This window comes from Staurois parvus, unplaced genomic scaffold (genome assembly GCF_062004578.1).
Source record: "Staurois parvus isolate SC_StPar_1 unplaced genomic scaffold, SC_StPar_1.0 ptg000328l, whole genome shotgun sequence".
NCBI lineage: Eukaryota > Metazoa > Chordata > Amphibia > Anura > Ranidae > Staurois > Staurois parvus.
This window is the reverse complement of record NW_028318124.1, coordinates 3,067,373-3,095,011: the sequence shown is the minus strand read 5'-3', so window position 1 is coordinate 3,095,011 and position 27,639 is coordinate 3,067,373. Positions and strand designations below refer to the sequence as shown.

The following is a 27,639-nucleotide window of genomic DNA, read 5'->3' as shown; positions in this document are numbered from 1 at the left end:
CATGGGTTGGATTGCAGTAGCTGGCTGGTTGCGGATGCTGCTGCCATTTCGAGAAAAATATCTCTTGTGCTGGGACACTTTTTCCATCCTACTTTTGTGCCTCTGACTTGACTGCATGGCTATTTTAAATCTGGGTTTTTGGGGTTTGGTGATCCTGTGGGCATTCAGGTCTCCCTCCTGGGAAATTTAGCCTTGCACCTGGCTCTCAGTATCTGGCTGCTCGGTGGCTTGGTCTTAGGCCTTTTCACCAGGGTTTTGAACAAATTCTCGCCTTGAGTAGCGTTACAACAGTCTTCTTTTTATGACTCTTGGCCACTCGCCACTTTGATTCGTACCTTTTATCCAAAGGGGTTCATGTTCATGTGTCGCCTTCTGTCTGTTGTCTGATGCCTTTTTGGGACCTGAATGTCTGTCTTTTTTTTCTATCCCTAGGAAGCCTTTCTTTGCAGGTGTACAGAGTCTTTCCTCTACTTGTGCCATCTCTGGAAATTGCCTTTTGGTCTCCGTCCTTTCTGCATGGCGGCATCAGAGCTTGGACTTTATCATTTGTTTTGCCCTCTTGGTCTTAGGCAGGGTGTTACCCCTCCTCCTTGCTGAAGGTAGTGTACTGTTTTTTTGTGATCACAAACAGTCCATGGAATGGCCTAGCAGCCTCCTCTGCTGCCATTTACTGAGGGATTCGGCAGCCATTTTCAGGTTTCTACCTTTTTGTATCATGGCACACTCCTCTGAGCGATGCTGCCTCTTGAACGTTCAGACATCAGTTGTCTGTGCCTCAGGTTTGCATGGTGGCCACCTGAGTGTCTTTGCCCACGCTTGCCAAGATTTACCAGTTGGTGTGTTCGGATCTTCAGATGCTTGTTTGACCGCTAGGTTTTGCAGGTCGCAGTTTAGGATTCATTTTCCCTCTGGAGGGCTTTGAGTGGGTGGTTGGCATGTCCAGAGATGCTCCAGTTTTTTGGTTTGCCCACCCCTCATTGAGGCACTGCTTTGGGACATCCCTATGGTCAAGAAGAGCTGTGTCCGTCAATGAACAAGAGGAAACTTTTTTTCTTTTGTTACTCAGAAAAAACTCAGAGAAAGGGTTTTTACGATGTCCCTACACTGCTTTGTGACTAACTGGATTTCCTATAGCAGAGAGGAGGTTTATACCAGCTAGGCCTGCCCATAGGCAGTGCTGTTTTTTTTTTTTTTTTCTCTCTGCCTGGTGTCCTACTTCTGTAGGTGGCGATATAACCCTGTGATCAAGAATAGAAGAGCTATTTGTCAATGAATTTAGGGAGAGGAATTTTATGGTGAGGAACAAAAAATCCTTTTTTTATGTTTAACATAGTTTGCAGTGCTTACTAGGTACAGTTACACCGTGCACTTGAAACATAATATCCAGTGTTTGGAAGGCTAAATAATGTACTGTTAATGTTCAAAACCCTAATAAAATCTATTGTGAAAATGAGAAGCAGAGAACAGAGTAGTGGTGGGAAAGCAGTGATAAGAAAGGGACAGAGAAATAAGTAGGAGTATAGAGGCATCAAGTCTGGCACCAATTTTACTCTGTACCAGCACATCCGTAGCTCTGGTTTTCTGAAAGCCCCAATTACAGTTAAAACGTGTCTATGATCAAAATTTGAGGTTGAATATTAAATTCAAGATTGCATGTTAATTATTTCTAGCCTACTTTCATTAATCTGAGCGATTTGTAGTTTGTAAACTAGGGTAGTTGTGCTTGCTGTCTTGAGGGTGTAAAGCCTGAAAGCTTCGCAGAAAGCAAATAGGACATGCCCTTTATTTCTTTATACTATACAGGGCTCATTTGCTAAATGATATATACAAATGTATCCTTTGTTACCAAAAGATTAGGTTGGAACTTCATTCAGTGTTGAGCTGATATTAGCCTTGTTATGCTCAGTAGTAGTGATCTAAAGAGCAGACAGGGGGATGGCCAATGACAAAGCCTCCTGTACTGCAGTTTCTGAAACATTGTCTTGTTTAGTATGCTGTGTGTAATGTACAACAGAATTTATGAAACCACAAAGCGAATGCACGCTTTGTTTATTATTTATTACAGGTACTTATATAGACTTTATAATTCTTTTGGCAGGTAAACATGTTTTAACTATGCATTAAGCTGTTTGACTGGAGTTGGGTTTATCTGGCAACAGTTTTTAATTGCAAATCATGCGATTTGTGATGTCGTAAGAGGAATCCCAATATTGTCTATGGGGCTCGTATACATACAGTGGGGATCGAAAGTTTGGGCACCCCAGCTAAAAATTTGTATTAATATGCATAAAGAAGCCAAGGAAAGATGGAAAAATCTCCAAAAGGCATCAAATTACAGATTAGACATTCTTATAATATGTCAACAAAAGTTAGATTTTATTTCCATCATTTACACTTTCAACATAACAGAAAACAAAAAAATGGCGTCTGCAAAAGTTTGGGCACCCTGCAGAATTTATAGCATGCACTGCCCCCCTTGCCAAACTGAGACCTGCCAGTGTCATGGATTGTTCTCAATCATCGTCTGGGAAGACCAGGTTATGTCAATCTCAAAGGTTTTAAATGCCCAGACTCATCTGACCTTGCCCCAACAATCAGCACCATGGGTTCTTCTAAGCAGTTGTCTAGAAAACTGAAACTGAAAATAGTTGACGCTCACAAAGCTGGAGAAGGCTATAAGAAGATAGCAAAGCGTTTTCAGATGTCAATATCCTCTGTTCGGAATGTAATTAAGAAATGGCAGTCATCAGGAAGTTAAAGCAGTGGAAGTTAAAGCAAGATCTGGAAGACCAAGAAAAATATCAGACAGAACAGCTCGCAGGATTGTGAGAAAAACAATTCAAAACCCACGTTTGACTGCACGATCCCTCCAGAAAGATCTGGCAGACACTGGAGTTGTGGTACACTATTCCACTATAAAGAGATACTTGTACAAATATGGTCTTCATGGCAGAGTCATCAGAAGAAAACCTCTTCTACGTCCTCACCACAAAATTCATCGTTTGAACTTTGCAAATGAACATATAGACAAGCCTGATGCATTTTGGAAACAAGTTCTGTGGACCAATGAGGTTAAAATTGAACTTTTTGGCCGGAATGAGCAAAGGTACGTTTGGAGAATAAGGGGCACAGAATTTAATGAAAAGAACCTCTGTCCAACTGTTAAGCATGGGGTTGGATCAATCATGCTTTGGGGTTGTGTTGCAGCCAGTGGCACAGGGAACATCTCACGAGTAGAAGGAAAAATGTATTCAATAAAATTTCAGCAAATTTTGGATGGTAACTTGATGCCATCTGTGAAAAAGCTGAAGTTAAAGAAAGGATGGCTTCTACAAATGGATAATGATCCTAAACACACCTCGAAATCCACGGGGGATTACATCAAGAGGCGTAAACTGAAGGTTTTGCCATGGCCTTCACAATCTCCTGACCTCAACATAATTGAAAATCTATGGATAGACCTTAACCCCTTGACGCCGACGTAATACAAATATGCGGCCTCACGGACCTGGGCTTTTTTCCGTGGGGCCGCATATTTGCGTACCTGTCTTTGTGTTGGGAGCGCGCGCCTCAGCGCGCTCCCAGCACCGAGACCGCGGTGTCACTGAGAGCACCGGGTCCCGTTCTAACGATCGGGACCCGGGACTCCCGGTCCCGGGTCACATGATCGCTGTGATAGCCTCTGATTGGCTATCACAGTGATCAGTCACTGTGCAGCCCGGCCCCCTTGTTTTTTTTTCTCTCTCTCTCTATGAATGGAGAAGAGAGATACATTGTATCTCTCAAACTCCTGTCAGAGAGAAGAAAAAAAAAAGTTTGTAAAAAAAAAAAAAAAAGATAAATAAATAAATATTAAAAAAATAAAAGAAAAAATAAAAAAAAATACCTAGATCAAGGTTGGATCTAGTTCAGTGCCAGGGTTAGTGTTTAGGTCAGGGTCAAGGTCAAAGGTCAGGGTGAAAGGTCAAGGTCAGGATTTAAAAAAAAATTGGTGTCAGTGTTAGTGTGTTTTAGGTAAAAAAAAAAAAAAGATAAAAACAAAATGCGCACTATGGTTTCTGGGCTGTACTACGGGTACAAACAACAAATAACATACACATATATGGTATCGCTGCGATCGTCAAGAGCTGGAGAATTTATTTTGGGTTGCTCTTTGGTGGTAGGTTATGGTCATAACAAGAAACACATAGCTAAATAAAAAAAAAGATTTTTTTTACTATTTTTGGCCAGTTTTCCTTTGATAATAAAAAAAAATCAGGAGATATCCATTACCATTTACCACCAAATGAAAGCCCAATTTGTCCTGAAAAAATCAAGGTATAATCCACCTGGATGTGCAAAGTAGTTGTGATGATATGTACGGTTTTGCTATCACATGTCAACGGTGCAGAATTGTGCTTAGGCATTTAGATTTGTTTTACCCTTAGGCGTGAAGGGGTTAAAAGAGCAGTACGTGACAGCCCAGAAATCTCAAAGAACTGGAAGACTTTTGTAAAGAAAAAGGGGCAAAGATACCTCAAACAAGAACTGAAAGACTCTTGGCTCGCTACAAAAAGCGTTTACAAGCTGTGATACTTGCCAAAGGGGGCAGTACAATATATTAACTCTGCAGGGTGCCCAAACTTTTGCAGACGCCATTTTTTTTATTTTCTGTTATTTTGAAAGTGTAAATGATGGAAATAAAATCTAACTTTTGTTGACATATTATAAGAATGTCTAATCTGTAATTTGATGCCTTTTGGAGATTTTTCCATCTTTCCTTGGCTTCTTTATGCACATTACAAATTTTTAGCTGGGGTGCCCAAACTTTCGATCCCCACTGTATATGCAATGCTTTTCTCTACGACTTTTATTTATTTCAGGTACTTATATAGCGCAGTCATTTTACTCAGCGATTTACATATATATGTCCCTAACCCTCAAGGGGTGTACAATCTAAGGTCCCTAACTCACATTCATACATACACATACTATGGACAATTTAGACAGGATCCAATTAACCTACCAGCATGTCTTTGGAGTGTGGGAGGAAACGGGAGTACCCGGAGGAAACCCATGCAGGCACAGGGAGAACATGCAAACTCCAGGCAGGTGGTGCCGTGGTTGGCATTCGAACCAACGACCCTAGTACTGCCAGGCGGAAGTGCTAACCACTAAGCCACTGTGCCGCCCAGGCTTTTAAAAAAGTGCAGGTGCTTCTTTTTTTGTGATATTTTGGCCCCTTATTTGTATGTATGAAAATGAAACCTAGCCTTAATGGCTCGCAGCCTGAAGTTATGATGGTTCATAAACTTGCGGTTAAAAGGAATCCTGCACGGACATAGTGACAACCACTTTTTTCTAGCGTGAACAATATTTCTGAAAAAACAAATGTCAGTTGTAACAAAAGCATCTTTTTTTGTATAAGAAATCTGAAGTGCTCTATTGCTTTCCAAAACTGTAAATAAAGGTTTGGTTGGAGTTGGGTTTGCATACTGCTATATATGCATTAAACATATCTTAACATTTCCCCCCCAAAAACAAAAACACCCTTGTCACGTCTACGCTTCAATGCCTTTTCAAATAAGCTTCAAACCAGTCAGGCACAAAACCAGTCTTCTCCTGTATTTACAGATTGGAAATACAGCTATCCCAGACAATGTCATGCCCAAGCTAATGCATATAACTTGAAATATAAAAAAAAAAAATAGAGTGCGTGCATTTATCACACTTTTTTAATTCATCAACTAAAGTGTTTCATTGTACAAGATTGTTGTGCTTCCCTCCTACTTCTTTTTTTCCTTTTTTTTTTTTTTTTCTTTTTGTTAAAATACTTTCAACCACTTGACGGTCACGGATCTACTGTGAGTTCCTTAACTAAGGTTCTGTGAATAAGTATAAGGGGACATTGTATCTTGTGCTAGGATACTTTGTGTTACTAAGAAAAAAAAAAATGTAAATCAAAATAACAAACATGTTATACACACTTGCTCCGTTCAGTGGTATTGCACAGAGCAACCTCAATTCTCTTCTTTTCGGGTCCCCTGATGGTGACTTCATCGCGTGTCCCCATAACAGGCCTCTCTCTGTGGAGGCACATAGGATCTGTATGTCTATGGAGCCGTGCTCTATTAACTTGTAGAGTAGGGCTTAAATTTTGAGTCTAGACCTACTAGCCAGGCACAAACCTTACACTCCACCAGGTGCCCCACCCAACCTTGTCCAGGTCCGCCTCCAACCCCGCCCCCAGCCCTGCCCCCAACCACGCCCCTTTAAAGCTTATGAAATTAAATTTTTCTTTAGAAAAGTCCAAAATATAGAAAACTGCAATTATAACATAGCTTTATTATGTCAATTTAAACATAACAGCAGTAGCTTAATAGCAATAGGGTGCAATCAAAATATCAAGTTTTACAGCTTTAAACCTGTAGTGAACATTTTGTATTTTTTTTTGTTTATCTCCTGCATCTTTCAAAAGAGACTTTAGTAACTTGATTTAATGCACTAATGATCAGAGAATTAAGGTAACGTCTTAAAAGTGAGGAATTTTCATCAAAATTTTACTAGTGTATGGCCAGATTTGGTCTCCTGTGGCTTATTAAGGGAGCAAAAAATCCTGAGTCTCCCCCTCCCGCACAATCTCAGCAAGCTGCAGTGAACAAGCGACACAACCAATCACCATGGAGGCCGGTCCATTAACTCAATTGCCGACCAATTTGGTAGTTCTGAGCTGGGCCCGATGGGTTTCGAATAATACACTTTATTACTAAATATGAAAACAAAAGAATAGAGGGAAATTTCCAGGGTGTTCTATGTGTACAGTAATGGACGGCACCAGCCATGTCTGGGACATGGCACTCTGAAAAAAGCCGGAGCTGGGAGGCAGCCTGACCGTCACTGATTGTGATACAAGCAGCAAGAGGATAAAAATGAGGATCCTTCAGAATCCATAGGACTCATGTCTGAACTCCTAGGGGTGCTGTCACCCCCGAGCACAGGTCACGCCCGGTATCCCACTCTCCCTGTACTGTGAGCGCCCCATACTGAGCCCAGGAATGGTAACTTTCATCTCAACGACCTGAAATCCTAATGCGTGACCGATCGGGATGTCCCGGCCCCTACTGCGCATGCGTGGGATACCGGGGTCACGCATGCGCAGTAGGGACCAAGAAAATCACAATCCAACTGCACATGCACGGGATCGCAGGTGCAGTCGCTCTCCTTGGCGAGCGGCTTTTTCAAGCCCTGTTGTAGAGCATTGACTAGCCCTGTCCCCCAGTTCGAGGTCTGTGTGTAGAGGAAAAGAGAGAATAGATGCAGCCTTGCACAGCGATGCCAGTTTAGTCTTTCCACTGATTGCTGGTGCTGACCTAGTCTCTTGCCACTTAGAGCCAGTGCTGATCTAGTCTTGCCACTCAATGCCAGCAATATAAAAAAGCACTGTTTTAAATAATTTGCCTTATTCTCATCTTCAGTGTCCATGCACACTAGGAGCAGAAAAAAATGCCATAACATCTGGCAGAAAAAGCAGCATAACAAATGCTCATGGTATCTCATATTACACAAGGGTTTAGGAGAGTTTATGGGCATTTGCGTAATTTTTTTTTTTTTTGTGTTTTGTTTTCTTATTTGTTTTTTATGTCCACTAAAAGGCTGTGTGCGTACTTAATTACTATAATTGGCTAATAAAATTACAGACTTAATTACAAAGTGTCAATAAAAAAAACTAATGTAGAAATTTACATTAACTAGATATAAAATCTGCATACGTATTTAAATAAAAAAATATTGGAATACCTGTGTTGATATTGTTCATAAAGTGCCAAACCACCTATAATCAGTTTTCTTTCTGTCCAAATTCAGTTCCTCTCTGTGTTGAAGATAATGGATTACAGCCTCTTAGTTGGTTTGCATGATGTGGATCGGGCAGAGCAGGAAGAAATGGAAGTAGAGGAAAGGGCTGAGGAGGAAGAGTGTGAAGATGGCACTGGAATCCCCATATGTTCATACGGTACTCCTCCAGACAGCCCTGGAAATCCACTTAACTTTCCTCGGTTCTTTGGGCCAGGGGAATTTGACCCATCTGTGGATGTTTACGCAATGAAGAGCCATGAAAGTGAGTACAGACAAGTGTATCTAAACCAAAGTGCAAAAATATACTATAGTATAGCTTGCCAGTCTTTAGATGTGATGATTGCATCCGTTTTCTTTTTTTGTTTCCAATTTTTATTTTAGTATTTCAAAGGAAGTACAAAAAAAAGCATCTGCACATATGACAAATCTATTTTGCATACCAGAGTGCAAAACTTTATAAAAGAGAGAATATTTTCCAGTTAACACAATATTCCCAAAACACAGTGCAGGAGAATTAAATATTAAACAATGAAGTTGTGGAAAAAGACACATTTTATTTGACCCTTCGACTATTGTCAATAGTATAGGGAGAGCATTGGGGTGACACTGCAATCTTGCTAGAGCAATCCTCCTCACTCACTATATAGTAAGTGGGTGCAGGGCAGAGTAAGACAGACTTCTAATGTGACTGCATTGGACCGGACTCACAGCCCAAGAGTGCAGGCCTATATTTGTAAAGTATTCCGCGTTACATTATGCAATTGGCCCAAGGGCCCTATAGAAGAAACACAATGAAGAAAAATAGGCCTGTCCAGGCAAGAGATTTCTTACACATCTCATAAGGCAGTACCAGTGTCCCATCAACAGCTGCCACGGTGCACCAGTGTCCCATCAACAGCTGCCACGGTGCACCAGTGTCCCATCAACAGCTGCCACGTTGCACCAGTGTCCCATCAACAGCTGCCACGTTGCACCAGTGTCCCATCAACAGCTGCCACGGTGCACCAGTGTCCCATCAACAGCTGCCACGGTGCACCTGTGTCCCATCAACAGCTGCCACGGTGCACCTGTGTCCCATCAACATCTGCCACGGTGCACCTGTGTCCCATCAACATCTGCCACGGTGCATCTGTGTCCCATTGCAACAGCTTCACTGTGTCCCATTGCAACATCTGCCACTGGTCCCATTGCAACATCAACATCTGCAATAGTGTCCCGTCACCTCTCTGGGATCTGCATCCCACCAGAGATTCTGGAACTGAAGCCAGCAGCCCCTCCGGCTTACCATAGAGGCCACGGAGGAACAGAAGGTCTTCAATGACCTGTATGGTGTATGAAACTGGAAGTGACACGTGCTTTAGTCACATCCAGTTTCCCTGGATGTAAACTGCTCCACTTGTAAGTAGGAAAAGCATCTGAACACACCAATCTTGGTGTAATCAGATGCTTTTAGGGCAGAGGAGACATCTGGGGTCTAATAGACCCCAGATTTCTCCATAAAGCATACCTGTGACTGCTTACTGTTGTCACAAGAGATGTTTACATTGCTTGTGGCAGCAATGAAAGTGTTAAAAAAATTAAAGAAACCATGTAACGATGATAAAAAAAATGTTTTAATTTAAAAAAGTAAAACGCCCTTGTCCCCTGGTTTGCGTACAAAGGCAAGCCCACACGTTCCTGTACACACACATAAACAGCGATCGCACCACACGTGAGGTATTGCCGCAAATGTTAGAGCGAGAGCATTAATTTTGGTACCAGACTTCGTCAGTTACGCTAAACTGGTAGCCTGTAAAGGCATATAAAGCATCGCCTATGGAGATTTTTAAATACCGTAGTTTGGTGCCATTCCACAAGTGTGTGCAATTTTAGAGCGTGACATGTTTGGTATCTATTTATTCGCTGCAACGCTTTATTTTATATTTTACCAAAACAATGGTTATTATATTGTTTTTTTTCCTCGAAAAATTGTGTTCAAAAAACCGTTGTGCAAATACCATGCGATATAAAAAATTTTTGCAAAACCCACCATTTCATTCTCTAGGTCCTCTGTTAAATAATATATAATGTTTGGGGGTTCTAAGTAATTTTCTAGCAAAAATACTGATTTTTGCTTGTAAACAAAAAGTGTCAGAAGGCCTGGTCTTAAAGTGGATAATGCCTGAAGGTGCTCCTTGGATGTTGGGCCTCTCTTTGTGGCTAGGCTGTGAAAAAGTCTCACATGTGGTATCCCTATACTCAGGAGAAGTAGTAGAAGGTGGTTTGGAGTGTAGTTGCAAGTATGCCTGTGCCGTGTGTGAGAAAACTTAATATCAAATTTTTTTGGGGAAAAAAAATCGTATTTAACAGCTTCCATGCCGCCCTATAGCAGAAATAATGCTATTTATATGTGTTTTGCAGTGCCAGGTAGGAGGTGCTTGTGCGGTGCCACCATTCACGGTCTTGGCTGTCAATCACCGGGTCCTGGATATTTTTACTGTCCTGGCATGTTAGGGCCTCAAGAAATGATAGGCTGTCAGTACATCAGAATTGGTCAATTTTCAGTGATAGGTACCATAGCGTGTAGACTCTATAACTTTCACACAGACAAAATAATATATACTGATTTGGGTTACTTTTACCAAAGAAGTGTAGCAGTATAAATTTTTGTCAAATTTATGAAGAAAAATTTCTTGTTTGCAAAATTTTATAACAAAAACTAAAACACTTTTTTTTTTTTTTTTTTTAAATTTTTGGTCTTTTTTTTTTGTTTATAGTGCAAAAATTTTTTAAAAAACACGGTGATTAAATACCACCAAAAGAAAGCTCTATTTGTGTGGAAACAAAAATTAAAAAATTTTCATATAAGTACAGTGTTGCATAACAGTAATTGTCATTCAAAATGTGAGAGCACTGAAAGTTGGTCTGGGCTGGGGGTTAAAGTGTCAGCATTGAGGTGGTTAAATAATTTCTTTGGGCCAAGCTGGTCCAGACTTTTTCCTTCACTTACAAATGTGCCTGCCACATACAGTATGTAGTGCTGTGTTCTGGCAATGGGACAGGGACTTCCTGCCCTGTTACTGGAACAAAATCGAGTCCAGCTGCGCTCCTCAGCCATTCACTTAAAGCCTTGTATTTTTTCATACAAAACCTTTGTGTTTTTTCAGTCAATACAGGTCTTCCTCTGGTTGGCTGAGGTGGAGAGGTGGGTGGATGATGTCATAATCTCCACCAAACAAAGGAAGCCTTGTACAGTTGCAAGAAAAAGTATGTGAACCCCTTGGGATTACGTGGAGTTTTGCATGAATTGGGCATAAAATGTGCTCTGAACGTCATCTAAGTCACAACAATAGAACACAGTCTGCTGAACATAATACTACACAAACATTAGATGTTGCCATGGTTTAATTGCACATAACATGTAAACATTCACAGTGCAGGGAGGAAAAAATGTGAACCTTTGGACTTAATAACTGGTTGACCCTCCTTTGGCAGCAATAACCTCATCCAAACGTTTCCTGTAGTTGCAGATCAGACCTGCACAACGATCTGGAGTAATTTTGGACCACTCCTCTTCACAAAACTCTTTCAGTGTAGCAATATTCTTGGGATGTCTGGTGTTAATCGCTCTCTTAAGGTCACGCCACAGCATTTCAATCGGGTTGAGGTCAGGACTCTGACTGGGCCGCTCCAGAAGGCGTATTCTGTGCTGTTGCAGCCATTGTTTTGTTGAATTACTTGTATGCTTTGGGTCATTGTCCTGTTGCATCACCCATCCTCTGCGGAGCTTCAGTTGGCGGACAGATGGTCGTACGTTTTCCTGCAAAATTTCTTGATAAACTCTGGAATTCATTTTCCCATCAATGACAACAATCCGTCCAGGCCCTGAGGCAGCAAAGCAGCCCCAAACCATGATGCTCCCTCCGCCATGTTTTACAGTGGGGATGAGGTTTTGATGTTGGTGTGCTGTGCCTTTTTTTCTCCACACATAGTGTTGTGTGTTCTTCCCAAACAACTCAATCTTGGTTTCATCTGTCCACAGTATATTTTGCCAGTAGTGCTGTGGAACATCCAGGTGCTCTTTTGCAAACTTCAAACGTGTTGCAATATTCTTTTTGGACAGCAATGGCTTCCTCCGTGGTGTCCTCCCATGTACTCCATTCTTGTTTAATGTTTTCCTTATTGTAGATGTGTCAACAAAAATGTTAGCATGTGCCAGAGATTTCTGTAGGTCTTTAGCTGACACTCTGGGATTCTTCTTTACCTCATGCAGCATTCTGCGCTGTGCTCTTGCAGTCATTTTTACAGGACAACCACGCCTAGGGAGAGTAGCAACAGTGCTAAACTTTCTCCATTTGTAGACAGTCTGTCTTACTGTGGACACATGGACATCAAGGCTTTTGGAGACACTTTTGTAACCCTTTCCAGCAAGTCAACAATTCTTGATCGTAGGTCTTCTGAGAGCTCTTTTCTGCGAGGCATGGTTCACATCAGACAGTGCTTCTTGAAACCAGTAAACCCAAAACAGGTGTGTGTTTTTTAAGGGCAGGACAGCTGTCAGCAACACATCCAATATCATCACACTGATTGGAGTCAAGGTTGGCTCACTCCTGGCTCCAATTAGCTCTGGGAGAAGTCATTAAGCTAGGGCCTCATACTTTTTCCTCCCTGCACTGTGAATGTTTACATGTTATGTGCAATTAAACCATGGCAACATCTAATGTTTGTGTAGTAGTATGTTCAGCAGACTGTGTTCTTCTATTGTGACTTAGATGATGTTCAGAGCACATTTTATGCCCAATTCATGCAAAGCTCCACGTAATCCCAAGGGGTTCACATACTTTTTGTTGCAACTGTATTCATTCACAAAAATACCAAGCTTCCTGTGAATGGCTCTATTTCGTTCTGATAACAGTATAAAAGGGAGGTGCCCAGGAGGTGTGCTCTTGAAAACTTTGCCACTGTTCAATCACCTGAAAATATAGTCCTGTAACCCCTGGGTCTATGAATATCCAGCCTGTGTCTTGAACTATACAATTTAAGATGAAAGGAATTTTGACTTGCTCGTAAAATCCATATTTTGGAGTACAGCACAGGGCACCCAGTCCTCTGTTCTTTTGTTACTCTGCATTGCTTGCTGTGGTATCATGAGGTGGAATAGGATTATAGGGGTATGCCCGGGGGGGGGGGGGGGTCTAAAACCTTTGCTAGTGTTCAATCACCTGAAGGTAGCAGCCTATTACCCAGTGTCCATGAATATCTAGCCTGTCCTATTATTAAGTTTGATTTTCTTGGCTTATACTGCCTAAAAAAGCTGGTTGTTAAAGTGCATTCAACCAGAAAAATATCAGCTTCCTGGGCAGAAATAGATTCCGTACCACTAGAGCAGATTTGCTGTGCAGCCACTTGGAGACTTTTCCTGCCAGAGTCTACCAGTTGGATGTGGCAGTATATACTGGTAAAGATTTTAGACGAGGTTTTTTTTTTCTGCTCTCCTCTATTGTTTTTCTTGTGCTGTGTAATCATGGAGCATAAGGGAAAACATAAATTCAACTGACCGGTAACAATGCTTCCACGTGTAGTCACAATAATCATACAAGCTAATTACCTTCCTTCTGTTGTGTTCCTTTTATTACTTGAATTTTCTTTTTTCTAACTACGGTAGTTTGGGAGGAGTTACAACTTTATGCTATTCTGTTTCCTGTCCTTTTTTAGGTGGGTGGATCCCCTCTGTCCTGCTGTGCTATCATGGGAACTTTGTGGAAACATTATCGGTTAGTGTAGCTTCTATTTTCTCTGCTTCAATTTCACCCCCACCCTGTGAATAGACAGTGAAATGAGCAGCAGAAACTGTTGAGGTTATCTCTGCCACTTTGTTCTCTCCTTCTATCAGCATGACCCCTTGCACTGCAGTGCATTTGTCTCCTTTTGCTGCTTTTCCCTTTCTCCCTCCTGAGCTCTACTGTACAGACTGCACAGAAGACTACAAGAGGCTGATACAAAATAACATTTAGGTATTTGCACTGCTTGCTTTTAAAAAATACATTTAATGATGTATTAATGATTACAGACCTGCAATAATGGGTGCCTTTTATGACTGCCCAGTGTTCAGCTTGGACTGTGATGGAGCTTGTTTTGTGATGCATGTACTCTGGCTACCAGGTAACCAAACTGCCAAGTTTTGCACTGGTCTCGGAAGTCTCTCTCGAGTCTTCTCGGGCGCCAGAGCCTAATTATCTTTCCTTCATCTTACATCCCAGGACAGAGCTGATTCTTAGACTATTGGGTTATGCTTCACTTCCAGGTGATTGGACAATGGAAATTAGCAAGGCTTGACACCACCCAGCAAAACCCTTCCCACTCCCAGGATTGCCTAAAATTTTTGCTAGTGTACGTAGTTGATGGACCTGTCTCTGCGGATTTACAGAGGCTCGTCTGTAAGCTGTCTAGGTCTCTGTCTCTACAGGAGCTTCCTTGTGACTTTATCCTCCCACCCTTTCTGGTCAGCAGAGCTCATTTGCGAAGAATAGCTGGAACGTATGCCTTCCAAGGCAAATGCCTCTTTGGTAATGTATTTGATACATTCATGGGGGGAAAGAGCACTCGTTACCTTTTTAAAGAGGCGGTAGAAGCCTTCTGAGCAGACTCAATCTTCATCTGGAACCAGGAAGGCTTCCTATTATTCTTTTCAGAACTCAGAGGCAAAGCAAAAAAACTTATTTTCAGAAAAAGACTCTAGAGCTTTAAGCCTGGGAAGACAGGCAACAAATATTCTTGAATGAAGTGTTGCCCTTACTTCTGGAAATTAGGGGATGCTTAGCAGCTTTATGAACCTGAGATATCTCTGATGTCTGGGTTTAAAATGTGTCCAGGGCTACAAGCTAGAGTTTCATGTTTTCCTTCTCCACACTTCATGCCATTGAATGTGCCTACTTCACTTGACAAATGAGCAGCACTTTTCTCCACTCTGGACCAGTTGCACTCTCAGGGGGGTGATTGCCTGATCCCAGATACAGAAAGGTTTCATGGCTAGTTTTTCAACCTGCTCACTGTGCCCAAGCCAAATGGAAATGTGTAGCTCATTCTGGACCTGAAGCATTTGAACAAGTTCTAATGTTCTGTATGGTATCTGAAGGGTCAGTGGTTACCTTCTATAGGCTATATTCTTGTCTTGCTTGGAATCGTGGATGCTTACTTCCACATCTCAATATTACCATTTTATCCGCGCTGCCTGCCTTTTGTGGTGGGGGAGCAACATTTTCAGTTTCTCTGTCTTTTGGCCTGGCCATGGTGCCAGACGTTCTAGCCTATGGTTTTGGCCTTTATGCAGGCTGGACAATCAGGTCCTGTGGGAGCAATTGAGGATGGCCTTGGGGCTAATGGACAACAAACTGTGCCTGTAGGACTTCAGCTGGGTCCTCAATCTCAAGTCGACTCTGGGACAATTGTACCGCCTGGAATATATGGGCCTTTCCTGGAGATGGCTCTGGCATGTGTTTTTCCTTCCGCAAGAAAAGCGTTGTACCCTTTGGTCCAAGATATGGAAGTTAAGTTCCTGGATGCCGATCAACATTCTTTAAAGCAGGGCAATTTGGCTTGCCTTTTTAGCACAGGAGCTGACAGTTCAACAATGCAATAGCAGTGGCGTATAAAAATGACCAAGGAGGTACCAGGAGTTGGGCCGCTCCCTGAGAAGTTGTTAATTTTGACATGGGCAAGAGTGAATTTTCTGGTTTTATTCATGGTACACATTTCTGGTATGTAAACTGACAACAGTAAACTGTTGTTGGTTGGACCCTCCCTCCAGAGGTTTTTTGCCAACTATCTTTGGTGGGATAAACAAGCTGTGGACCAAATGGCGTCCAGGCTCAGCCACAAACTGGATAGGTTTGTGTCAAAGTCCAGGGATCCTTAGCCCTTTGGGGAACATACCCTAGTAACTCGGTAGAATCTGTTCAACCTGGTTTATGCATTCTCCCTCACAAACTCCTACTTCCACTGCTTTGGAGTATAAATGGAAGGCATTTCGATGATCCTCATTGCAATGAATTGGCCCTGGAGGATGTTTTGTGCAGTCTCTCCAGGAGCCCCAAGTGGACTGTCCGAACCTTCTCTCTCAAGGTCCCACTTCGCATTCTGCTTCAGTTGCTAGCTTTGACTGAGAGGCTGTTGAAGCCTAAGTCCTGAGGGACAGGGTTTTTTCATTTTTTTTTTTGGAGTCCATAGCCAAGGCCTGAAAGATTTTATCTTGTAGGGTTTACCTCTGCATGTGGCAAACATAATTTGCTTGGTGTGAAAAGGGGAAGCTGCATCCCAGGAAGTACCCTGTGGCGTGGGTTTTATCTTTGCTTCAATCAAGCTTGGACAAATGTCCTAGCCCTTAGGACTATACAAGGTCAGGTTCCTGTTTTGTCATTGCTCTTTCACCTTTTTGCTCTTTTCACCGCTAGCTTCCAGCTCCTTGGTCAGAACCTTTGTACAAGTGGTGACTCGTATTGCTACCTTCTCCATGGGACCTCAGTCTGGTGTTGCTGATCCTTCAGAGGCCACTATTTGAGCGTGTTTGGAGCGATCACCTAGGTTAACCACCTGCCTATCGGGCAATTTTACCCCCTTCCTGCCCAGGCCAATTTTCACCTTTTCAGCGCTGTTGTACTTTAAATGACAATTGCGCGGTCATGCAACATATGACATTTTATTAATTTTTTTCACACAAATAGGGATTTCTTTTGGTGGTATTTAATCTCCACTGGGTTTTTTTCTTTATTTTTATGTGCTATAAACAAAAAAAGAACAAAAATTTTGAAGAAATATTTTTTTTTATTTTCATTCTGTTATAACATTTTGCAAATAAATAATCTACACAAATGTAGGCCAAAATGTATTCTGCTACATGTCATTGGTAAAAAATAACCCAAATCGGTGTTTATTATTTAGTTGGTAGGAAAGTTATAGACTCCACAAACTATGGTATATATCTAAAAATTTATAAATCCTGAGGGCCGTTTCCTCTTATACCAAATTGTATTGTAACTGTAATGTCTACCTTCATTTTGTAAAGCACTGCGCATACTGGTGGCCTATACCTGTATAATAATAATAATGTACTGATGGCTGATCTAATTTCTTGAGGCCCAGAACGCCAGGACAGTACAAATACCCCCAAAATTACCACTTTTCAGTCCGGTATTTACTAAGAGACATGGCGAGTTTTTTTTTTTTTGTTATTTTTGCCATTTTGTGGAAAATTAGGAAATTAAAATAATTTTTTTTAATGCGGACACCAGTGCTGTACAGTATATAAATGGTGTGGCGGTGATCAGGGAGATAGTATGTTTAAAAAAAAATGTGTGTATGTAATTTTTTTTTTTTTCTTTGCTCCTGTGACCAATCATAGCTCGCAGCTCAGTTGTAAGCAGTGAATGGCATGAAAGTAAGCCATTCATTGTTTGCAACTGTCATGCGATCTGCTGTGATTGGTCACAGTGATTACATGACACTGGTCATTAACTGTGTCCCGTGAACACAGCTGGTGGCAGATCGCGCCCGAGCGCGGCCCGATCCTGGCACGACATCATGGAAAATAGAGTTCATGCTCGGCCGTCATTGTATAATAGGTAGGGAAGGAAGACTAAACTCCTTCCTGCCGAAGGTGTTCTCTGCATTTCTTTGATTTAGGATGTGTGTTGCCTTTTGTTTGTCTGCCTCCAAAAGATTCTAAGGAAATTGCTTTCCACTGGATGTAGTTAGGGATGCCAAATCGCAGTCACGCCCTCAATTTGTAAGTCAGATGCCTTGTCCGTGTTGCTGAAGGCTCCTGGAAGGTGTAGACTGTCTCTTGATCTACAATAGCTAGGTGGATTTGAAAAATGATCACTCAGGCTTACAGCCTAAACAGTAGGATTCCTCTGTTTTCTACGAGGTCCCACTCTACCAGAAGATTTAGTGCTTTGAACTTTTCAACATCAGTCCTCTGTTTCCCAGGTTTGTTAGTCTGCCACCTGGTCTTTCAATCATGCATTTTCTAACTTTTACCAGGTAGAGACTGGCTTTGGTTGGCAAGCACTACAAATAGTGCTATAAGGGCAATCTCAGTTATACTTCTGCTTGTTCTTTTAAGAGGATTGGTCCTCTATGGGCCTTGTAGCTGTTATTTGCTGTTGCCCACCCCTCATGGGATGGCTTTTGGACATTCTACTGGGATAAGAATTAGCTCTCTTGTGTTTGTTTTTTTGTACTATTTAAAGTGGTACTAAAGGCTTAATTTTTTTAATAACAAACATGTTATACTTGCCTGTTCTGTGCAAGGGTTTTGTGCAGAACAGACCCGATCCTCCTCTGTTCAGGTCCCCCGCTGGAGCCCTGGGCTCCTCCTCCCCTGAGTGCCCTCATAGCAAGCAGCTTGCTGTGGGGGCACTCATGCGTGCTTGCTCCCAAGCCCCATTCTGTGTCTCAATTAGCTTGGCCCTGCCCCTGCTTCTTCCTCACTGGCTGTGGTTGTGTCTCTGAGTCAGTGAGGAGACAGAGCTGGGACAACAGCCGCTGTCATGCACATCGTTGGATAGGGCTCAGGTAAGTAATAGGGGGGTTGCATACTGAAGGTGTTTTTATCTACATGCATAGAATGCATGAAGGTAAAAAAAAACTTCCTGGCTTTACAACTACTATAAAAAAAGTGTTTTTTACTGACCTGTAATATCTTTGCTGTTTGCCAGGGTCCAGTCACTTGGAGGTGACATATAATCTATTAGCATAAGAATTAACTCTTTTGTGTCCTGTGTTATACTCCAAGAAAAACACTTTACAGTTAAGTCAAAACTGCTGTTGCTGAGATATTCTCCTCCACTGTAGAGAACATGTTTCCCTGCCTATGTTTCAGTCTGACAACAGGGTGTCATAATTTCCCTCCTTCCCTGGTGGTGTTACACACAGATATAGTCATCCATAGGGACTCAGAAGTAGTATCCTCTACAGGAAGGTCTTCTATTGCCAAATCACTACCCATACTATGCTGAAGGTACACAGAACAACCTTTCATCACCCACTATTCTAACCAAACTGAAATGGTTGCGACAGGAACATCCAATGAGCAAATTTCAAGCAGTGTATGGCCTGCTTAAGTTGAGTTGAGATTTGGAGACTGCAAAAGTACATTTTGATTTGATGTCTTGTGTGGACCAAATTTCTCTGGCAATCAACCTTTGTGTCTAATGCAAATTTGGACTATACCTGACTTGTGTCACATGTCTAGGCCAGGAATCACAAAGAGGCATACAGCGGGCCAGGTCCCACCCGAGCGACAGTCTTTTCTAAACTGCCACTTAGCAGCCCATCATTGTCACAACAGGGCAGAGAACAGGAAGCGCAACAAGTGATTGGTTACTAGGACACTGGGCAGTTCCCACCCTCTGATCAGACCTGCTATGCCACCTGCCCTCTGTTCTGTTCTGCTGAGTGCGTTAGGACTGTGAGAGGGGAGCTGTGTTGTGAAGAAAGGGGTTTTGATGTAAAGGGGGCTGAGGGCACTGATATTTAGGGAGGGCTGTGATATGAAGGAGAGGAGTGTGATGTAAAGGGGGAGGGTTACTTTAATGTGGGGGGGGGGGGGGTTGAGGACAGTGCCGTAAAGGGAGGCTCCAATGTGAAGGGGGAACTAAGGGCATAGATTTAAAGGGAGGAAGGAGGGGAGACGGTGTTGTAAAGATGGGAAGAAATTGTAATGTGGAGGGGGGACTAAAGACTGTTATGTGAACAGGGAACTGAGAACATGGATGGGAAGGGGGGGGGGGGGGCTATGATGTAAAGAGGTGGGGAAATGCTAATATTAAGGTGGAGGGATGGAGGACATTGCTGTAAAGGGGTTTCTGTGCCGTGAAGGGTTTGAGTCAGCATAAACGTGAGATTAGGACCTCTACTGAAATAAATATTTATGGACAGAACTTCCATGAATTTTAACCGCTTGCCGCCCTGCCACTGTGTATATACGTGTGCAGGGTGGCAGTGGAGCGCAAAACCACGTTTAAAAACGGGTTCCGCGCTCCCGACACTTTCGCCGGCAGGGGGTGCACGCGTGCTATATTTTCTACACTTCCCCAGGAGTCTACATAGAAAAAAAAACAAAACAGCAACTTTTTTACATCGGCTATTATCCCTCTACTTACATAAAAGCAAACATATGAGGCTGGCATACCAAGTTTTCCGGGGGCCAGTTTAGGGCTATAGAAATCCACTAGAATTTCCTTAAGCTTAATAATTTTAAAGGAAAGGAAGAAAGACTCTTCTTTACAAAGTGTTTTAGAACCTCGTGATGAAGCAGACCTGGAAGGCTGAGAGGATGATTGGACCTTTGTAAATAAAGGACTGCTTGGTTGTGGGAAGAAGAGCTTTTCCTTGGTGGAGATTTGGCTTTGAAGGCCTGGTGTAGGTGAGTACTTTTATCCCCAGTGACATTTTTAATAACCTAGGGGGAAAAAATGAGCAACTCTTTTACATCAACAATCATATCTCAACCCACATAGCAATTATAGTTTATAATAATTCCAAAGGTCTTCAAAATCTTATGCAGCCATATCAAGCTCTAGACAAGTTCTGTTCAATAGAAGCCTGTCTAATAACGTCTTCTGTCGAATGGTCATGCTGGAAAACTTGCATTCGATCAGTGCTTGTAGCCGATGGCTGCTACGGTGATCTGTTTGTTTTGGCTGACAGGGTGCCACCACTGTCAGAATACAACAGCATGATGGGTAAGATCCCTGCATCCACATCACTTGTGTGGATGCAGGAATCTGTCGGGTTTTGTTATTTTTGTTTAACCCTCTGGTTGAGAAAAAAAAAAACAAAAACTGTGTGTGTACCCTACATAGATCCAGCCAGGCTTATCTTACTCATTGAAGCTTCAGAATTAAGCAGAGTATACACACAGTTTTTTTTATTCAACCAGTGGATCGAATGGGGAAAAAAACGGACAGATCCCCGCATCAACACATGCAGGGATCATCCCCACTGCAGTATTGTATTCTGACAGTGGAGGCTTCTCCTGCCAGAATACATAGATCCGTGCTGCAGCCATTGACTACAAATGCTGACTGCTTCTTTTCCATTTTGGACCATTTTTACAGAAACGTCTCAAAGCCTTCTGTTGAAAAGAGAGGAGTACACATGTACCGAAAGTCAGCAAGTTCCTACTGAACCAACCAATTTTCGGTGCATATGTACCCAGCTTTACAGTGGGAACTGTAGTTCATTCAGCTGGCTGCCCAGTCTAGTGAATTACTGGACTATCAGTAGCCACTGTTTAATTGACATAGCCATGTTTTTGTTTGTTTTTTTTCATTCAACAGTGGGGGGTCTCCCCTAGCTTGCTATTGTATTGTGACAGCAAGGGCTGCCCCCTGCCAGAAGACACAGATCAGGGGTGCAGCCATTGGTTGCAAGTGCTGATTGGATTCTGGTTTTCCAGCAAGAGCGTTCAACAGAAGGTAGTTGTTAGACCGACTTCTGTTGAACAGAGAAGAGTAAACATGTACTGAAAGTTGGCCAGTTCCTGCTGAACCGACCATGTTTTGGTACGTGTGTGTACCCAGCTTTATACTTATGCCTAATGAAGGCTAGCTAGTTGGTTGCTTTTCATACTTGTATGTTTCACACTAATTTTCAGTTAACTGCTGTGCATTGCCTTGTCTTCACTGCATTATGTGATTACTACATTAGCTTACTGCTGGGCTCTGTGCTCCCTTTGCAGCTTTGCATGGCTTTTCTGTTAGTGTGCTGATTTGATGTTTATATGGATTCACAATTATTAGCTTTGCATTGACTGCTCCCATCTCCTTGGCTCTCTTCTGATAGGATCTCATGTTTATTTCACCAATTAATGATTAGGTTATTTTTCTATTATCATTATGATCATTGTTTTACTTAAATACTTGCAAGGGTCTCTGGTCTGTTTGCTGACTGTAGGAATACTTCTTATTGGTGTCGCTTTTATATATCCTTTTTTTGATATTGTGAGGTGGGTATGGATTGTTATTGCACTGGAGGATCTATGAAGCCTGCACAAATACATGTATTTGTTGATGTCTTTTTTGTATATGGTCTGGTAGTTTAAGTGGTGTCTCTCTCCACTATTTTAATTTGTTTTTGACAGATGTTCTTTGTGGTGACACCCACCTTTACTTTATAGGTGAGCTCCAATGTAATATGTTATCTCGACCACTTCCAGGCAGGAATGGGCAAAAAGATGTCCCTAGGTACTATCAAAGCTCACGTCAGCCATGGGCATACTTTTTCAGAGGCTATTGGCTGCCTGTTTGTGGTTCCTCCTAGTCTTTTAGCACTCTTATTAGATCCCCACTTAGCTGTGTGATCTAAATTTGTATTTGTCATTTCTCCCTCTGACCCATTCAGAGATTGGTCTTTTAATTCCCACAAGGGGCTATTCTTGTGACAGGTACTTTGGCCAAGAATGTTTTTTGTACTGGTTGATCAAACTTTTGAGCAGCTGGGTTAGTGGCTGGTCATCATTGATTTTGTTACTACACAACATTATAATTAAGCTTGTAGTGCCTGGATGTTGGTGTTTGTTGTTTTTGTACTGGCTGTTTTATCCTGTTAGGAACCTTTTGTGCTCCATGGGGATAAGGTTGTGTTAAAACTGAGATTTTTTTATTAGTAGTTTAAAAAAAATATATATACGTTTAGTTACTGTAGGTATAACACATTTTCCCTCTTCCCAAGAACCGTCCCACATGCCTTCCCATACTCCAGTCCCAGTATAAAGTTTTAGTTGTATCAGTTAGCTTGCATGGGTTTCCTCCGGGTATTCCGGTTTCCTGCCACACTCCAAAGACATGCTGGTAGGTTAATTGGCACCTGTTTAAATTGACCCTAGTATGTGTATGTATGAATGTGAGCTAGGGACCTTAGATTGTATGTTCCTTGAGGGTTTAGGGACGCGTGTGTGTGTGTGTGCGTGTGCGTGTGTGTGTGTGTGTGTGTGTGTGTGTGTGTGGTACTGCATAATTTGACGGCGCAGTGTAAGAACCTGTAATACATAAATACATTTGTTTTAAAAAAGCTCATGTGTTTTGGTTCTGTTCTTTGTAAGAGGCACAATTATAAGTAAATGTATTGATAGAGACAGAAAAATAGTAACTATCCAAGTACGAGTGCTTAACATATAAAACAAACTTAACCCCTTCGCGCCGGCCCTTTAAGGGTATCAGGGGGCGGGGTTTAGGGTCATGTGACCACCGTGACACGATGTCACAGCGGTCACATGATCAGGAAAGGTCCCGATCGAAAGAGGAGATCGGGACCTTTCAGTGAGTACCGGACATGTATGCTGGTAGTGCGCAGGGTGCACGCTCTCAGCACGTGTTCTTTTTTAATGGAACGCAAATGTGTGGCCGCTTGGCATCTAGGCCCAGACGCCGGGAGGCCGCACTTTTGCATTCGGCCGGTGTGAAGAGGTTAAGAGATACTGTATACAGTGCACCCAGAAAGTATTCACAGCGCTTAACTTTTGCCACATTTTATATTACAGCCTTATTTAAAAATTGATTAAATTAATATTTTTTCCTCAACATTCTACAAACAATACCCCATAATGACAACATGCCATTTTGAAATCTTTGCAATTTATTAAAAATAAAAAACGAAAAAAAAAACGCATGTACATAAGTATTTACAGCCTTTGCCATGAAACTCGAAATTGAGCTCTGGTGCATCCTGTTCCCACTGATCATCCTTGAGATGTTTCCACAACTTGGAGTCCACCTGTGGGAAATTCAGTTGATTGGACATGATTAGGAAAGGCATAAACCTGTCTATATAAGGTCCCACAGTTAACAGTGCATGTCAGAGCACAAACCATGCCATGAAGTCCAAGGAATTGTCTGTAGACCTCCGAGACAGGATTGTATCAAGGCACAGATCTGGGGAAGAGTACAGAAAAATTTCTGCAGCATTGAAGGTCCCAATGGGCACAGTGGCCCTCATCTGTAAATGTAAAAAGTTTGGAACCACCAGGAATCTTCCTAGAGCAAGCCGCCCAGTGAACATGAGCGATCAAGGGAGAAGGGCCTTAGCCTGGGAGGTAACCAAGCACCTGATGGTTACTCTGAAAGGGCTCCAGCATTTCTCTGTGGAGAGAGAACCTTCCAGAAGAACAACCATCTCTGCATCACTCAACCGATCAGGCCTGTATGGTAGAGGGGCGAGACGGAGATCACTACTCAGTAAAAGGCAAATGGCAGCCCGCCTGGAGTTTGCCAAAAGGCACCTGAGGGACTCTCAGACCATGAGAAACAAAACTCTCTGGTCTGATGAAACAAAGATTGAACTCTTTAGCCTGAATGCCAAGTGTCATGTCTGGAGGAAACCAGGCACCGATCACCACCTGGCCAATACCATCCCTACAGTGAAGCATGGTGGTGGCAGCATCATGCTGTGGGGATGTTTTTCAGTGGCAGGAACTGGGACACTAGTCAGGATTGAAGGAAAGATGAATGCAGAAATGTACTGAGACATCCTTGATGAAAATCTGTTCCAGACCGCTTCGGACCTTAGACTGGGGCAACGGTTCATCTTTAAACAGAACACCGACCCTAAGCACACAGCGCACATAACAAAGGAGTGGCTATAGGCCAACTCTGTGAATGTCCTGGAGTGGTCCAGCCAGAGCCCAGACTTGAACCCGATTTGAACATCTCTGGAGAGATCTGAAAATGGCTGTGCACTAATGCTCCCCATCCAACCTGATGGAGCTTGAGAAGTACTGCAAAGAGGAATGGGAGAAAATGCCCAAAAATAGGTGTGCCAAGCTTGTAGTATCATACTCAAAATGACTTGAAGCTGTAATTGGTGCTAAAGGTGCTTCAACTAAGTATTGAGCAAAGGCTGTGAACTTATGTACATATGGGTTTTTTTTGTGTTTTATTTTTAATAAATTGCAAAGATTTCAAAACTAACCTTGTCGTCATGGGGTATTTGTAGAATGTTGAGGAAAAAAATGAATTTAATCTATTTTGGAATAAGGCTGTAACATAAAATGTGGCAAAAGTTAAGCGCTGTGAATACTTTCTGGATGCACTGCATAACAGTTTCAGCTATGTTACAAATGCAAAGGGACATAGAGTGAGGAGGCACTAGCCTGCACCAGACGCCCATAATGCAAATGCAGTTATCACCACATGACGAGAGACGAGACTTTGCTGTTTCACTCAAGGAGGACTTTGCATTCCTCTTGTACAAAGGCATTGTCTTGCATCCGACTCCAAAAGATCCTAAGGAGATTTCTCTCTGTTTGTATTTGATAAGGGCTGTTGAGTTGCCCATACACTTTTTTTCTTTTTCTTTTTTCTCAGCTAGCGGATTGACCATAAAAAAAAAAAAAAAAAAGTTTCCTCGATCCATGCATATGAGGTCGATGGAGAAATAGCCCCTCCAGGACTCTGCATTCTGTTAAATAACAGATGTTTCACATGTTGAGCAAGAGATTTTTCAGCTTTTCCTTCAACAAAAGTGAATCAATCAACTTCAGTCAATCGGGGACAGCAACACATTGATCAAAATTCGAAGGTCCCCACTGAAACAACTGAATTTTGATCCATGTTTGGCCAGCTTTAGAGACCTTTTTAAATGCTAGCACTCAATTTAGGAAGTCAGATTCCTTATTTATCATTTCAGAGGGTATATCTCCACTATTTATAGGTGGATTTGCTAAATTGTTATTTAAGCTTACGAATTAAAGGGAAAAATCACTCCACCAAGGCACTGGGTGCATTTTGGAATTATCATGATCAGGCTTCTTTGTCTCAGGTGTGTAAGGATGCTACCCAAGCCTTATTACACACCTTCAATAAGTATTGCAAGATGGATGTGTCGGCATTGGCAGGTGCCAGTTTGAGTTGCAAGGTGTTGCAGGAGGCTCTTGATTATTTTAGTGTATGTAAAGAAATCTATCTTAATAGTACAGTGCAGGGCACAGTAGTTCTTCATTAGGTTTCTTATCTTTTTCAAAACATTTTCTGAAAATACAGAAAGAAATAGGAATTTTGCCATTTCATGTCTTGTAAAGTACAAGACACAGGAGTTGATTCTTAGACCATGGTTTATATGCCGCTACATTCAGGTGAATTAACACCAGGAAAGGTTTGGGATCACCCCCAGGATATCCATATAACATACTACTCTGTGAAGCGCCAGTTTTTTGCTAATGTTCTTAGGTGATTGACTCCTCTTAAGAAAATGTTTTTTGACCTTTAACCCATTTTCCCTTTCTAAAACAAACACATCTATTGAGATCATCACCTTATGGCTCAATAGCAGTTTCCAGGGCCAGGTACCCTTGATGTACATCTTAGGAACTGTACCTGAACCCCACAGTAATGGGGCCGGTCTGTAATGTTTGCCTTGGGCACTGGATCCTGTGTTAGGCTTACACCTTGATACGTGGTACAATGTGTGGGTTTACCGCACAGGTGCTATTCAGGTCCCGGACCGTGGTTCATTCCTAAGGCACCCAGACCCTCCTGCCCGCCATGATGTGTGAAACCTGGACACTAAATGGGACCAGCGACGTGAACAAGGTAAGGCAGGGTTTTTTTTCTATCTCTTTATATTTTGGTTCCTGGCTACACAATTGAATTAATTCCTGGACAGGTAGTAGATACTACACTCTATCCTGTTGTCCTACATAACACACCACAGTGCTAAGAACACAAGAGGTTTGGAGGGCATAGTTTATGCAGTAATCTACACTTGTGTGTTTTTAACCTGTTTATTATTGTCTCATTACTTGGCCTTAAAGCGTAATTATAACATTTATCTATTTAAAAATTAGTCTGTCTTCTCACTATCTGAATTTTCTGACTGGCTAGTCATGTAGTGCTCGCCTTCAGTGGGAATGTCATACACCCTCCCTCTGTCCTGCATTGAGGACATGTCAGAAAGTTACCATGTGCTTTATGGACGGGATCAGGACTGTCACCTGTAGCTCTCTGCCATATACTATCCTGCCAACTGACCCCTCTTCTGTTTTTCACAGAACAGATACCTCTGTGCTATTCCTCCCCTAGCTGCACCTATTTCCCCTGGAATTTAGGGGTTGGGTTCTTTACAACATCTACTTTTGGTCCATCTCTAGGGTTTTAGGGCCACTTCCTGTTATTCTGTTCTCATTTTCAAATAATTTCTTGACGGTTGTGCTTCTGCCAATCCCTGCTTTGGCTATAAGGTGCTTTTGCCATCTTCTGTATGTTCGGGTCTGTTGACTCGTTCCTGTAAGTTCAGTATTGTACATTACAAGACACAGGTTCCTTCCCCTCCTTTGATCTCTTTACTGCTTGTTAAAAAACAGGCCTCACAGAATGGTTTATATGGGTACACTGGGGGCAGTTCCCAGCCAAACTTCAGGTGTTAAGATAACGACATATAGTCCATAATCTAAGAATCAACTCGTGGTCCTGTATGTAGTCCAAGATGTGGATTTTTCAGGCATGTCAAAATTTCCTTCTGTTGTCTACAACAGATTGATATCATTTCAACCTAAGCAAAATTCACATGACTGGAGCTCAAGGGGTGCGATCAACTGATAAAAAGTACAGCATACTTATACCGTATTTTCCGCCGTATAAGACGACTTTTTACCCCTAGAAAATCTTCTCAAAAGTCGGGGGTCGTCTTATACGCCGGTATACGGCATACTGACACTTTTTAGAGGGGGGCGGCGCGGTGCTGCCGCCGCCCCCCCCCCCCCCCTCCAACGGAAGGGACACTAAGTACAGAGGTGGGCAGGGGCTGTTTCTTACCTGGCTCCGGTCCCACGAC

General features: G+C 42.3%; 1 protein-coding gene across 2 annotated transcripts in view; it reads left to right on the top strand.

The window, feature by feature from the left end:
* Nucleotides 1-27,639, top strand: part of PIP4K2B (phosphatidylinositol-5-phosphate 4-kinase type 2 beta) — a 196,799-nt gene that overhangs the window by 92,247 nt on the left and 76,913 nt on the right. For both annotated transcript variants that reach the window (XR_016313649.1, XM_089683945.1), the window contains exon 8: nucleotides 7,843-8,095. Coding sequence is in view for 1 of the 2 variants with exons in the window: in XM_089683945.1 (XP_089540071.1) it covers nucleotides 7,843-8,095 (253 nt within the window). In the remaining variant the exon portion in view is untranslated. The remainder of the gene's footprint in view (nucleotides 1-7,842; nucleotides 8,096-27,639) is intronic.